This window comes from Python bivittatus, unplaced genomic scaffold (genome assembly GCF_059951505.1).
Source record: "Python bivittatus isolate LINGU-HERP-01145 unplaced genomic scaffold, Pbiv_v1 ctg000060_np1212, whole genome shotgun sequence".
Classification (NCBI taxonomy): domain Eukaryota; kingdom Metazoa; phylum Chordata; class Lepidosauria; order Squamata; family Pythonidae; genus Python; species Python bivittatus.
Genome location: NW_028277044.1, coordinates 1,019,980 through 1,033,267, shown reverse-complemented (window position 1 = coordinate 1,033,267; position 13,288 = coordinate 1,019,980). Strand labels below are relative to the sequence as shown.

Here is a 13,288-nt window from a genome sequence, read left to right as displayed (position 1 = left end):
GGTCTTTCCCAGCACCCCATCAATTCTAAGTAGTGGACATTGCTCACTGAATGCCATCAAATCTTACTCTGGATAGACACCAGCAGACCAACAATCCACCTGTTATGCTACCAGAACTGTCTAATCCATTTCAGTCACTTTTTTGCCAACTCTGTGTCCACCCCTCCTCCTCCTATGAGAAGCTAAACTAAGTCCTACTTCCATAAATCTCAGAGTTCACACAGATGTGAGATCTGCACCTAAGACATGGCATCTGCAGGCTTGTCACACCCCAGTTCAAAATGCCACGTGGGCACACTAGTTTCAGTGAAGGCATATTATGACTTGTTTAACATAAAGATAGACTTTTTGATGTTTCTCACACATTAATATCCTTAACAGCTGCCAATGCCAGCTTTCCTCCCAAAATAAATAGAATGGGGTGGGGGGGTGGGGGTGGGGGGGGGAACAGCCAGGAATAAATGCTTAAAAACCAATCCCAGTCATTATAATAATCAGCAGTAGTCATTATAAAACATTTGTAAAATTAAGCCCATAAGGTTAAACTAGGTACTGCAAATCTGTGCAATTTGCCCCATAGGTGAGTACTATAGTTATGAAATGACTCCAGTTTCTTCTGACAGGCTCACTTCAGGATACACATTGCAGCTTAGCATAATAGCTCAATATAGCCTAGAGATATTCAACTGTCCCAAGTGTCTTTAATCGTTTTTATAAGAAGCATATACACAGGTAAAGAAAGAGTGTAGTGCAATGATTAACTGCCAACAGATTACAACCCATGAAGCTATTTTTATTTTAATGGGGTAGCATAGTATGCCAAGTTGCAATGCTCTTCGGATAAAATACTTTCAAAGCATTTCTGCCAAGTTATAAGGTCCGTAAAAATCAACACAGGCAAAAGAAATGTGCAGTATAATATAGTTTTGTATTCTCCTTTCAAATACAAGACTATGAAATAGATTTTTCATTTCAAGAACAGCAATTCCTGCAGGGTAATTTTAATTACAAAAGCTGTTATCAAATGGGCCCAATAAAGCATTAAAAAGGCTGTTTTTTTTAAAAAATATCCAAAATCTTTAAAAAATCTTCTTAAATTATGGTATTAAATGTAAATTCAAGATATTGTGGAGATGAATTTCCATTTCAACATTTTTTTACAGTTTTGGCAAAATGGAAAATTTGAATTCATAAAATCTTTGAAATCATAAAATAAAATTGTAGCAGCATACATGTATTGCAGAAGAAGATAAGGGTAGTTTTAATTTCCATTCCTGGCAGATAATATTATATAAAAATTTCCTGTTTCACGAGAGGAAGTTTATAAGTTAAACCTGTAAAAAATAATAAATTACAACCAGAAAAATAGATACCATTGCCTCAAAACACTGGTGGAAGCTAGTAAAAGTTTCATGAAGTGGTATGCTGGTTGGGGAATTCTGGGAGTTGAAGTCCACACATCTTAAAGTTGCCAAGGTTGAAAAACATTGAATTAGAAGTTAACCAGCACTAAGTCCTGGAAGATTATTATCTCAGTAATCATTATAAATACAGATCTAAGAAACTAGTACACTTTGTGATATATGGGGCTACCTTTAAATGCCACTCAGATATGCAATTGATTCAGAATGCAGCACTTCATGTGCTACCTGGCACATGTCATCAGGATCATATTACAGCGAAGTTGTGGGCCCTGCACTGGCTTCCAGTAGGCTTTCAGGTGCAATTGATAGTGATGATTTTAACCTATAAAGCCCTTTATGGCTTGGCACCTACAATGCCTTCACAATAGCTTTCTCTAACCAGAGTCAACCCATCCAATAGGCTTATCCTGAGAAAAACTGCTTGTAGTACTGTTTTCAGGAGGCACCATTTGGCAATTAGAAACACTTCACAGACTCTCATAATTTCTCTCTTCTTCTTGATAGGTCCCCCTCCCCACCTCCCGGTTTGCTGTCAAAACCAAAGTAGCATAATAAAAATTGCCTAAAAGTATTATTCAAAACTTAGATTTTAGGACAAACTATGATTAGCATAAGCCAAGACCTGAGATGGGAAGCAACACTTGAGAGACAAGGATTCATGAGCTGACAGTGAATGCATTTCTACATCAACTTGTGATTCAATTTGTTCAAATGAGAAATGGTTTTCAAAAGATATTCCAGGAAAACTAACCTGGCTCCTTGAAAATATCAATAAAAAGTAGATCAGCTACTAGAAAAAATAAAATGGACAAATCTGTCCCAATTTTTTCTCATTTGCAAATTATTTTCTATAAAATCTTCACAAAAAATCACACACATTCATAGGCATACATACATGTGAGTTTTCACACAGAGAAAAGTCCATATACATTTTAATTTAGTGTTTATATGCTATGACCACCCAGAGTCACTTGGAGTTGGGCAGCCTGCATATCTAATTAATTAATTGATTGATTTCCATATTGTACATGTTTTGGATACTCATTTTATATTATACAATTGCACTGCAACATTTGGAGAAATGCAAAAACTAAAGGATGCATCTGTTCTGGTTCATATAACCACTCAGAAGGCCAAATTAGATTGATTTATATTAAAAAGCAACAAAAGGCATTTTTTATCTCACTCTGAATTGAACTGGGTGGTCAGAAGCAGATTTTCTGCATAATTCCACCAGCGTATTCATGATACTTAGAGATGCATGAAGGAATGTGATAGGTAGCGAAAATATATTAGCCTTCCCATCGCATCCATAACAGTGAAGTAGAATGTATGGAATTTTTATTGAACACTATATGAATATGATTTGCATTATTAAGGTTGCTTGAAATCAGCATAAGAAATGGCTGGTGGATGGGAGATAGAAAAAAATTCCATAGGTTTGCTTTTGGATGGGGGAGAGCAGGATAACTCAGTTTAGCAAACAATATTATTTCAAAGCTTTATCCTATCTTTTGATTTTAAGTGGCCTGTAAAGTGCCTTACATGAATAAAATCAACCAACTAATCAAAGCCCATCTATAGAATCAACTTCAAAATATTTTTTATATACTGTATATTTTTATATATCAATTTGTCACTGCCCATCTCATTAAAAAATTACTCTGGGCGGTTTACAATGCAGTTAAAATCAATTAAAATCACAGTATAAAATAATCCTAAATAAATAGGAAATAAATATAATCCAAGGATAGATGTTAAAATTGGCAGTAACTCGGGGAGTGTCATCAAGGTGCCAGCCACCCCCAGGATTGGGTAAGATTCTTGTCACCCCACACAAGCTGGCAGAGCCAGGTCTATAATCCTTTCCAGAAAGCCGGGAGGGTAGGGGCCTGCCACACCTCTGGGGGGAAAATATTCCAAAGGCGGGGGCAATGGCAGAGAAGGCTCTCCTTCTGGGCCCCACCAGCCAACATTCTCTCGCTATCGGGGTCTGCAACATAAACACTTAATTTAAATGAAGTAGTGAATGGGGAGGAATCTTATCCCAAAACATTCTGACATGACAAAGTTAAAGAAAACCTTAAATCTCACTTGTCAAACAATTCTAACCTGTCAAACTAGTCAAACTTTTTTCATGCAACACATACCTCATCACACCATGGTTAATGCTGCAAAAATAGAGGAAGAATTTGTGCAAGACAGAGATGGAAAATATACTGTATATGGTCATACTATGCAGCTTTTTTCAGCACAAACACAATAATTATTGAACTCTGTCGCAATATAGTTTGCTGTTAGTATGATCAGCATCTTCCAAGCCCAAACATACAACTGTTGCTGGCTTTTATGCTCCACTGACAATAAGAAAAGAAGCCTCCTTTAATCTAAAAAGTAACTAAACACCTTTAGACAAATGAAACTGTCCCCTGTGAATTTAATTAAATCTTGTTTATACTGACAAGATAATAGACAAGGCACTTTTTGTTTTGTTTTTAACTGTAATTCCTGAACAAGAAACATATAGCAATAATATATGTAACAATAAATAGGATGGAAAGTAGAATTAGTGTAGGAAAATATCCTCCCTTGTAAAGATGCAATTTTTTTTTTCTGGGGAAAAAATCCAGTATTATACAATACGGTTCCCACCTGAAATAGCTAGAAAAAAGCTTTCAAAACCTTGCAGCTATTGAATGAACAGATCGTCATCTGTTCTCAAGAGAAAAGAATATTGTGCAAACACAAAGCCAGAAGAATTTAAGTCCATGTAAAGTCCTCTTAGGAACAAAAAGGTCATCAACTTCACTCAGCAGCACTACTGTGCATTAACGAAGCCTTCAGCATTCAGAAACAAAGAGAGAGCTTGCATTAGGCTACAATCCAATTGTATTTATTTGCTAGTAATAGCATACCTACCTCTTTCTGTGCTTTCTGTTCTTTGAGGCAGGGGCAAAGGGAGGATAAGGCAAAGAACGCTTTTAGAGAACCAAACTGCTTGCTTAACTTTTTATCATGGTAGTTCAAAACAAAAAACAAAAAGCAATGAGAAAGGAAAAAAAAGTCTCAAGGAAACCCCTACAACCTTTATATGCATCACGATGCAGCAGATTCCAGGCACCTTGTCATTTAGTCCAGGTTCCCCAGGCTCAGTCTGGGTCAGGCAGAACAGAACTCAACTCAAGTGATGAAGTACAGGGAACTGGCAGAAGGTCCCTGCCCCAGGTTTTAAGGGAGAACGTGGCTGCTAATCTGCCACAAAGTTAGGTCGCCGGATTTGTGCTTTGTGTATTTGTAGTTTTTAGCCTTGACAAGGAAGACAGATTACAGGGAGGAAGGACTGGGAAGTCCTACAACAAATGTAGCCATTTCCATAATCCTTGCTGATGGCCAGAAAATCTTAACAGAGGACGAACGGTGTTCATTGTTTTATGATTGTAACAATCCTATTGTTGTCACATATCAACAGTTGTAATCAGTTGTCACATATCAAATTGATCTAGTGAAATGAACACCGCTGTTTCATTATTTTATTGAGTGCAATATATATTTTAAGCTGAAGCCACATGACAACCAGGATGCGCAGGGATCACAGGGTTTTTGACTTTCCCCTTCTGTAGGAGAGAAAGCTCCACATTTGGATGGGGAAAATTTATGTCTGACATCTACCCCCATGCCTGCTCAGAGGACTTGGGCGGGTATCAAAAAGTTGAGCATTATGATGTCCAAGAGCAAAGATAAAAATCTAAAAGTCCCATGGCTCCTTTTCAAGCCACTACCTGGGGTTAAATTTCATTGACCCCCACTGTCACCACTAGGCAATCTGTTTTTTATTTTAAAAAGCAACCAGGATATGGACACATACCCACTCTGCTCCCATTCCTGGGGCACCAACCCCCCTCACCCCTGGGCGACTGAGAGGATTGCTTTTCAGTTTGAACAAACATAGTTCACAGGAAAGATGGCCAGACATATGCCTTTGAAGGGATGGAGATCTGACTAGACCTTCTTGGGGCAACGGTACTGGTCAACGTGGTTATACTGTTACTTATTTAGGGTGGAGCAAATGAACCTGGGCAATTGGAACTGATAGCTTTTCAGAGCAGCAACGGAGTTAATTTATTATATTTGAGGGTATTATGAGCAATAATTTCCTTGCTCCAAATAGCCATTTTGAGTCTTCCAAGGCAGCTCAGAGCAAAACATTCATATTCTGGAATGTCACCTAAAGCCAAATAAGGATTATCAATTTTCTACTAACTGAAATTATATTCTCAGTGAAGTCCAAAATGCCAGGAATAGGCTCTGATTCACAGTACATTGGCCCACAAAGTCTTGTTTCATTTTATGTGTGCATATTTGAGAGGACAGAGACACTGTGAGTGTGTGTGTACACACACACACACACACACTCTCCTCTATTTGTCAGAATAATTTCTGCTCTAAAACATTTTATGTCCATGATACAGAATGCATCATTTCAGTCTTTAAACTAAATTCAATCTGTAGTCATAACTAATGACTGAAAGAAAGCTGTTTGGGCATGACAGAAACATAGATAATGAACCTCTTAAAATAGTCATAATAATTTCACTTCATTTTCAGTCATCATTCAAGAAGAGAGGATTAACATACACAGAGACATCACGCTACTCTATAAGATTCCTGGCATATAACCAGCAGAGTGCAGAAGAAAGATAAAGAAAAATTTACAACCCTAAGGTTTCTAGAGAGTGCTGGATGGACTTCTAAAATAGGCTGATACGCATAGCAGACCAATACCTGAGGTATGATTGAAATTTTCTTCCTCAAGTCATGAAGTCCTAGTTCTGATGTCAAATATTTATCAATCCAAATTCTTCCTTGGGGCTCAGCCAACCGGAAAAGAGCCGCTATTAGGGAGCTTTTTCCAGCTCCTGTTCTTCCCACAATTCCAACCTGAAAGACAAACAAAAAACAAAAAAACAAAAACCCACACACTAAGATGAAGAAGGCATTTCTAAAGGACTGCTTATAATTATCTCATGTATTTTAGTTCTTGTAAGGCAAGATGTACAAGGTAGATATTAGTCTACAAAAGATACATAGACATTTTTTTAAAGGAAGATTTTCACAGCATTTGAATGATCTAAACATATGGTTTGACAAGCATAGGATTTTAGTTTATTTTTTTCATGTGAAATAGGAATCAAACAAATGCTTTCCCTCAGCAAATGTGAAAGAGCTGGCATTTATTTATTAGGACTTTTACTCTCTCCCTTAAGGCATGACTATCTTATTCCAGCTGTTTAAATTGAACTTAAATTTTAATGCAATTTTATATATGTTTCTGAAACTATCATTGTCTACCTTCAGGGCCTGGGTGACTTATAAAACATTATTAACATTTTCTTTGGGATAGGAATAACAGTGCTTTTGTCTCACAATCCTCAGAGTAAATCTCATGGCTAGTCTTTCTTTCTTCCTTCTGTCATAAAATCAGGAACCCAAGAATAAACATGTATTTCTTTTACACTAAGAAACTTGAAACAGTTTTGCTAGGTCCAAGGTCTACTTATCAATTTCCAGTTCACCCATCTGAGAGACAAGAATTAGTTGTATTGTGTTTATTAATCAGCAAAGAGAGAAGAACAAGTAATTGACTGATTAAGTGCCATCAAGTTGGTGTCAACTTTTAGAGACCACATAGATGGATTCTCTCTAGGATGATCTGTCTTAAAATTGGCCTTTTAGGTGGTGTGCATTCATTGCTGTTGAAACCAAGTCTATCCATCTTGCTGCCAGTCATCCACTTCTTTTTCCTTCAACTTTCCCCAGAATTATGAACTTCTCTGGGTCTTCACATAACATGTCCAAAATATGACAGTTTGCCCAGTCATTGTTGTCTTGAGTGAAAATTCTGGATTGATTTGTGGTCTTCCTGGTTATCCATCATATCCTCAAGAGTCTTCTCCAACACCAAAGTTTAAAAGCATCAATACTCTTTCTATACTACTTTTTCAAACTCCAACTTTCATATTCCTATGGGGTCATGAGGAAAACCTTCATCTGAACAATTCTAATCTTTCTAGGCATAGACAGATCTTGGCATCTGAATATTTTTTCTAAGGCCTTAACTGCTACCCAACCAAGTGTAAATCTATAGTATATTGATCACTGGATCTTTTATTGCTAATGACTGATCCTAAAAAGTAGAAACTATCCACCACAATATCTCCACTATCAGTTCTGAGGCTGATTGTTGTAGCTGTTGTCATTAGTTAACTCTTCGTTATATTTAATTGTAGTACCATTTTCCACTGTGTTCCCTGACTTTCATTACTAGAGCTTGCAGATCATTTGCATTTTCTGCTATCAGATTAGTGACATCAGTACAGCACGGGCTACTGATGTTTCTTCTTCTACACTTTTAAAACCACACTCTTCGTCCAGCCCAGCTTCCTCCAGCTCATTTAATAATTCACTTTCCACTTTTTATTTCTTCATTAAAAATAAATATTTTAATACTATTCTATGAAAATTCAAATAGCTATACTGAAACTGAATTAGACCCCAACTTCATAATTAAAATATCTAAACCAAATGCTTAAAATTACTCTGATTTCCTAAAAACCAACAATGCTAAAATAGATACAACATTTTAGATTTTCTGTTTTAGAAAAGAGAATGTTGTCCCTGAACTTTGTGCCATGTTGGAGAAAGAACAGAAAAATCAGAAACAAGATCTGTAAACTTAAGAATTATTTTCAGATGAGCTGAGAAGTCAGATTTCAACAATGTGAATTTCACATGATCGATGTTAACACCATTTAATCCATTTCTGAATTAACCCTCAATTTAAAAAAAAAATTCTGCATGAAAGTTTGTCAACAACATTATACCTTTTAAATGCATTTTCTCTTAATGTACGTATTCCTTGCATCTTTAATTGGAAAGTGTTGCTTTTTATCTCCATCAGTATATCTTTTTAATCAAGAAGTATTCTACGAAATCTGGAGCAGTGCGATTCTGAATTCCCATTCACAGTTTACTGGGAGGTGTTGCCTGGCGTAAGATCACAGCAACATTCACAAATTCTTCAAATTTCCCTTGCCACCACCAAAGCCTACCAGCTGCCTTTCTTCACTTGGGTAAATTGTTTTACCCTTCTCTTTGCAACAACAGGAAGTCTCCCTCTCCCTGCAAAACTGCAGATGGAAGCTCCTGAGGGACCTTGGCTGATCACAAAAACACTAAGCAAAGTCAGATCTGCTTTGCCTTAGAAGGGAAACCACCAGAAGATCCCAGAGATGTAGGCCAGACTGTAAAGTCACTAAATATATTCCCCAAAGCAGCAGCAGCAGCAAACCACTTCTTCATTCCTGCTAAGAAAACAGCACAGATATGTTCATGATGGACTCCATTTGAGGGAGACTTTACTTTTCAAATATCTTGTTGGAGAGCAACACAATATTTAAAATATTTATTTAAATATGCATGGAAAAGAATGCATGAATGATGTAAGAAAATTCTTCTAGTTTAGGTTTTACAGGGAGTAGAGGGGAGAGAGATACTAAGTCCTCCAAAAGAAGATCCACTGAAAGAAATTTGCTTCAGAAGAAAAGAAGATATGCTGATCTATGACTGTAATAGAGATTTGATTTGAAAGAGGAAGATTTTAAAAAGTATGGAGAAGGAGTGGGGAAAGGAAAGAAAAAGAGCAAAGCCAGCTATGCAGGGTTTGTATAAAAACAAAAGAGTGTCTCCTCTGGTGCCACTGATGTACAGTACTGCATTAGCAGGATAAAAGCACTTTATCAAAACTGATACTTAAAATAAGAATGCAGCTGTTCTGTTCATTGTTACATATTTTTCTTTCAGACTGGCATCAACACAGCAAACATATTTTTAAAAAAGCTGTTTATCATTGTGGAAAGTGTTTGCTCTAAGAGCAAAGGAAAAACTAGGGCAGTTCAAATAATTCTTACTATAAATTATATATTTTAAAACGCCATTAACAAATTGCTCTATTTGTTAATGCTGCCCTATTCAACACACTTCTCCTGCCCCTCTTGTAGGGAGAATTGTCTGTAGGTCTGACTTTAAGAAAGGCAAAGAAAGTCTTCCTTAAGAATGAAGGCCAAGAAATTAAACTATTAGCCTCATTTTGTCACATACCTGGGTTAGTTAAATTTACACAAAAGGGTAACATGCCAATATCTTTACTGAGACAGCCAAAACATCACGAACAGCAAGCAAATCCTAGAATTCTTAATAAGTTTAAATGTTAAGCCAATTAGGGGTTGGGGGAGATAGCTAAAAAAGAAACTACTGAGTTTGAATTTAGTTACGGTCTTAAGATGTAATGGGAGAGAAAATTAAAATGTACTTCTGGATGCCTATCTAGGTTTTGTTAGCAACCATAAGGAAGTGATTTGTGATTTTCTTCTTCCAGGATTTTAGAGATATATTACTTATAGCCTTGTATTCCCTGGTGGTCATCCATTCAAATCCTAAACAGCCCCATCCCTCTTAGCTTCCTAGCCCAGCCCAGGCTGGAAAGGGGCTGCCACCTTCTAGACAAGAGACTCTAATCAGAATCACTCTTCTATACAATGCATGTTACCTGATGTGCCTAACATTCCTGCGTTAAAGAAACAGTTGCACAATAATAAATCCAGGAAGCCTGATCTGACTAAGGATTAAGGTAGATATGGGTAAGCAAGGGATTTTTTTCCTTGAAATTCATCATATCTAGACCAAACAGGATATAAGAAAATAGGAAGCTAGGTTGATTTAGCTCTGCATTTTTCATACTGACTGGCAGAATCTCTCCAGGACTCTTGTGAGGATTACCTGAGATGTTGGGGTTGAACCCAATAGCTTTTGAATGCAAACCATGTGTTCTCTGTTACTGGAAAGGTTGGAAAGCAAGAGCTTTTCCCATCCCATCATTTGAACATCAATCACAGAGAACAAATAGAATAAATGCAGGCCAGCAAAGCACACAATCTAGCTTTTACACAACAACAACACACTTTTCTAAAACAGATGCCTCTGTTGAGATAAAGAAAGGCTTAAACATGCAAGCCTACCAAGCCAACAGCTTTATCCCTCCAACTAAAAAGAAACCAAGAAAAGAAGAGTCAAAGTAAAGAAAACCAAGTGCCTTAAAAATGCAGGCAACATTCAGCTGCTGTCTAAGCAACATATTCCCTCTCTTCCTAGTTATGCTTCGTTTTGTTTGTCACTTTGCATGAAGTCTAAATCCTTATCCACTGTTAGAAGAGCTTAGGACCACTGCAAGAGTTGGCCCAAAGGCAAGTAGAAGTACACAAGCGATAAAGAGATACACTGCATAAACTCTCAGAGGTTTTTGCTTCCCCATGAAGCCATCTCTGCAAAATAAAAGCCATGCTGCATTTAAAAAAAAATAGAATTATTCTTTCTGAGATTAACTAGGAATTAGGGGGATGAAGAAGCAGTTTATAAAATGGGAGGTACCATCCCAGAAGAGAGCTAAGAGGGCATTTAATTTAGCCCACAAACCTAACCAGAAACCTAACCTCCCTCTCTAATGGCTTGTACAAGCTGTTTTGGAATATTTTTAAAGTCATCCTTGCAGGATGCGCCAAAGCTGCAGGTAGTGCAAACAATCCTGGGCTGAATCAATCCAAGGTTTCAGATTTATTGTATTTCTGTCCAGGAGCAGCATAGGATAATATTTAAAACTACAGGATCATGAATCGTTCCAAACCTAATGTCTATAATACAAACTATGAACAAGGTAATTAAAAAATTAAATTTATAGCCTAGAACTGGAAAATCCATTTTATAAGTCTTAAATCTGCAAAGAACTACTAAGTAACATGATTCATATTAAAAATACATATGGTAACATATTGAACTTAATATATAAGCTATTGTATGCTATTATAAAATTAGTAAAGTATAATATTATTCTATACTATCTATAAAAAGAAAAAAATGAAAGTAGTAAAATATTCATACTAACAGACTATAACAATAAGACCGTTAACCAAAGCAACTAGAAGACTAAACATAAAGACAGAAACACACTAATGCAATTATATAAGCAAGAATTTTACAGAATCTACTAATAGTCAATTCCTAGCAAATTTTACAACCTGCTGCACGAACCTTAGCAACACAGTATGTTAGAATAGAATTATAAGCAAAAAAAAAAAATTTTGAAAGACATAAATTGATCGTTATAAATAGCCTGTAAATATTAGGGAGATGAGAGGTTGTCAAATGTCTCTGTAAAATGAGCACTAAAGGAGGCCACTATCAGAATCCTCACAATCAATTAGCCAACCTGATAGCTTACTTGCTTCATTTCTGCCATTACAGATAGAAAAGGGGGGGACATGCTGGGAAGGTGAGTGGCCATAGCCGTTAGAAGCAGATGGGCTGTTATCGGATTCTCAGGAATGCTCAAGGCCATACCAACGTGCAACGGAGAGAGGACTGTGAGAGCTAGGGGCTAAAAGACAAGGGGGGGTGAGCTGAGAAATGGGCAAAAGTAACTTTTTGGCCCGGGCGGGCTTAAGCTTAGCAGTCTAAGTAGTCTACTTCTCAATAAATGAGCTTTTCTTTGAACCCATATTGGTTTCGATGAGATCTTTTTTCCTTGGGAATCGTGAGTGGCAGATTGTTACAGCCACATTCAATTGTTTCAATGTGCTAAGATTCAGAGAGACAAGGTATTGCTCTTAGTATTTAACACTCCAAATTGTTAAGGTCTGTGTCTATTGAGAAAGAGTGACTGGCCCAAAATCACCCAGTGAGGATGAACTTGAACGTGGGCATCCCCAGTTCTAGTCTAACACCCTAACTATCATACCAGATTATATATTAATATATTACTAGTTAATAATTAACATAGTAATATAAATCACTTAACAACATATTATTCCAGCATCGATTTGATTAGACTTCAATGAGAAATCAGATTATTCAAAACAAATATATGTATTGTTCCAATCTGCCGAGTCAACAAAAGTTGATTTGAGTAATTGCACCACAAATAACCATTATTTTTCATCCTCTCCCTAGACCCTAAAGCAGCTAAAACAAGAGACCAGAATGAGAAATTTGATCTCTGCCAAAATGACAAAGAATTGTGTATGCACAGAAGAGGTAGGGAATGGCAGAAAAGAACTTCCATGAGAACTTCCTGAAAACAAAATATGTAACTTGTGAAGTTAAGTCTATGGAATCCAACCACTGATAAGACACATTTTACCATTCTGACCCAAAAGTAAAATTAACAGATACATACTTTTTCTTTTGATTTAATAAAAGCAGATAAATGTTTCAACACCAGAGGACCATCTACACTGTAAGCAAAGTTCACATCATCAAATGCTATTGCTCCCTCAGTTGGCCACTCCACTGGTGGGCGTTTGTGTGTATGCCATGGTGCTTCCTGTTCCAGCTCTGCGTACTCCATTACTCGTTCCACTGATATCATCTGAAAAAGAGAAACAAGTGTTGATTCCTAGGCATTTACTGATTTTCAATACAGTAATCACTTGAGGATTAATTTTCAATTCAGGAGAATCACTGAATTCACATGTTTGCAACATTTATTTCTACCTGAATTGATATGCTTGCCAGAGAAGGAATAGGGGACAAATCAAATAAATAAATAAATAAATAAAAATGTTGAAACAATGTTGTTTTCAAAGATCTGGAACAAACCTACATCTGGGTGTTAATCTGGGTTTTCTATGTCTGAAAACAACACTCCACAACTGTGGGGCTTATAAGCCTTAATTATGTCTTTTCATGAGCCTGTTCAATATGCATGCGATTAGTCTACAACAATTAAGCATATACAGTACACTTTTTGCTTTATC

General features: G+C 36.7%; 1 protein-coding gene across 5 annotated transcripts in view; it reads right to left on the bottom strand.

Moving 5' to 3' along the window:
- ABCC4 (ATP binding cassette subfamily C member 4 (PEL blood group)) overlaps positions 1 to 13,288 on the bottom strand; it is a 199,117-nt gene that overhangs the window by 45,183 nt on the left and 140,646 nt on the right. For all 5 annotated transcript variants that reach the window (XM_088136451.1, XM_088136452.1, XM_088136453.1 and 2 more), the window contains 2 exons: positions 12,709 to 12,900; positions 6,207 to 6,362 (listed from right to left, as the gene is read on the bottom strand). In XM_088136451.1, coding sequence (XP_087992577.1) covers positions 6,207 to 6,362; positions 12,709 to 12,900 — 348 coding nt within the window. The remainder of the gene's footprint in view (positions 1 to 6,206; positions 6,363 to 12,708; positions 12,901 to 13,288) is intronic.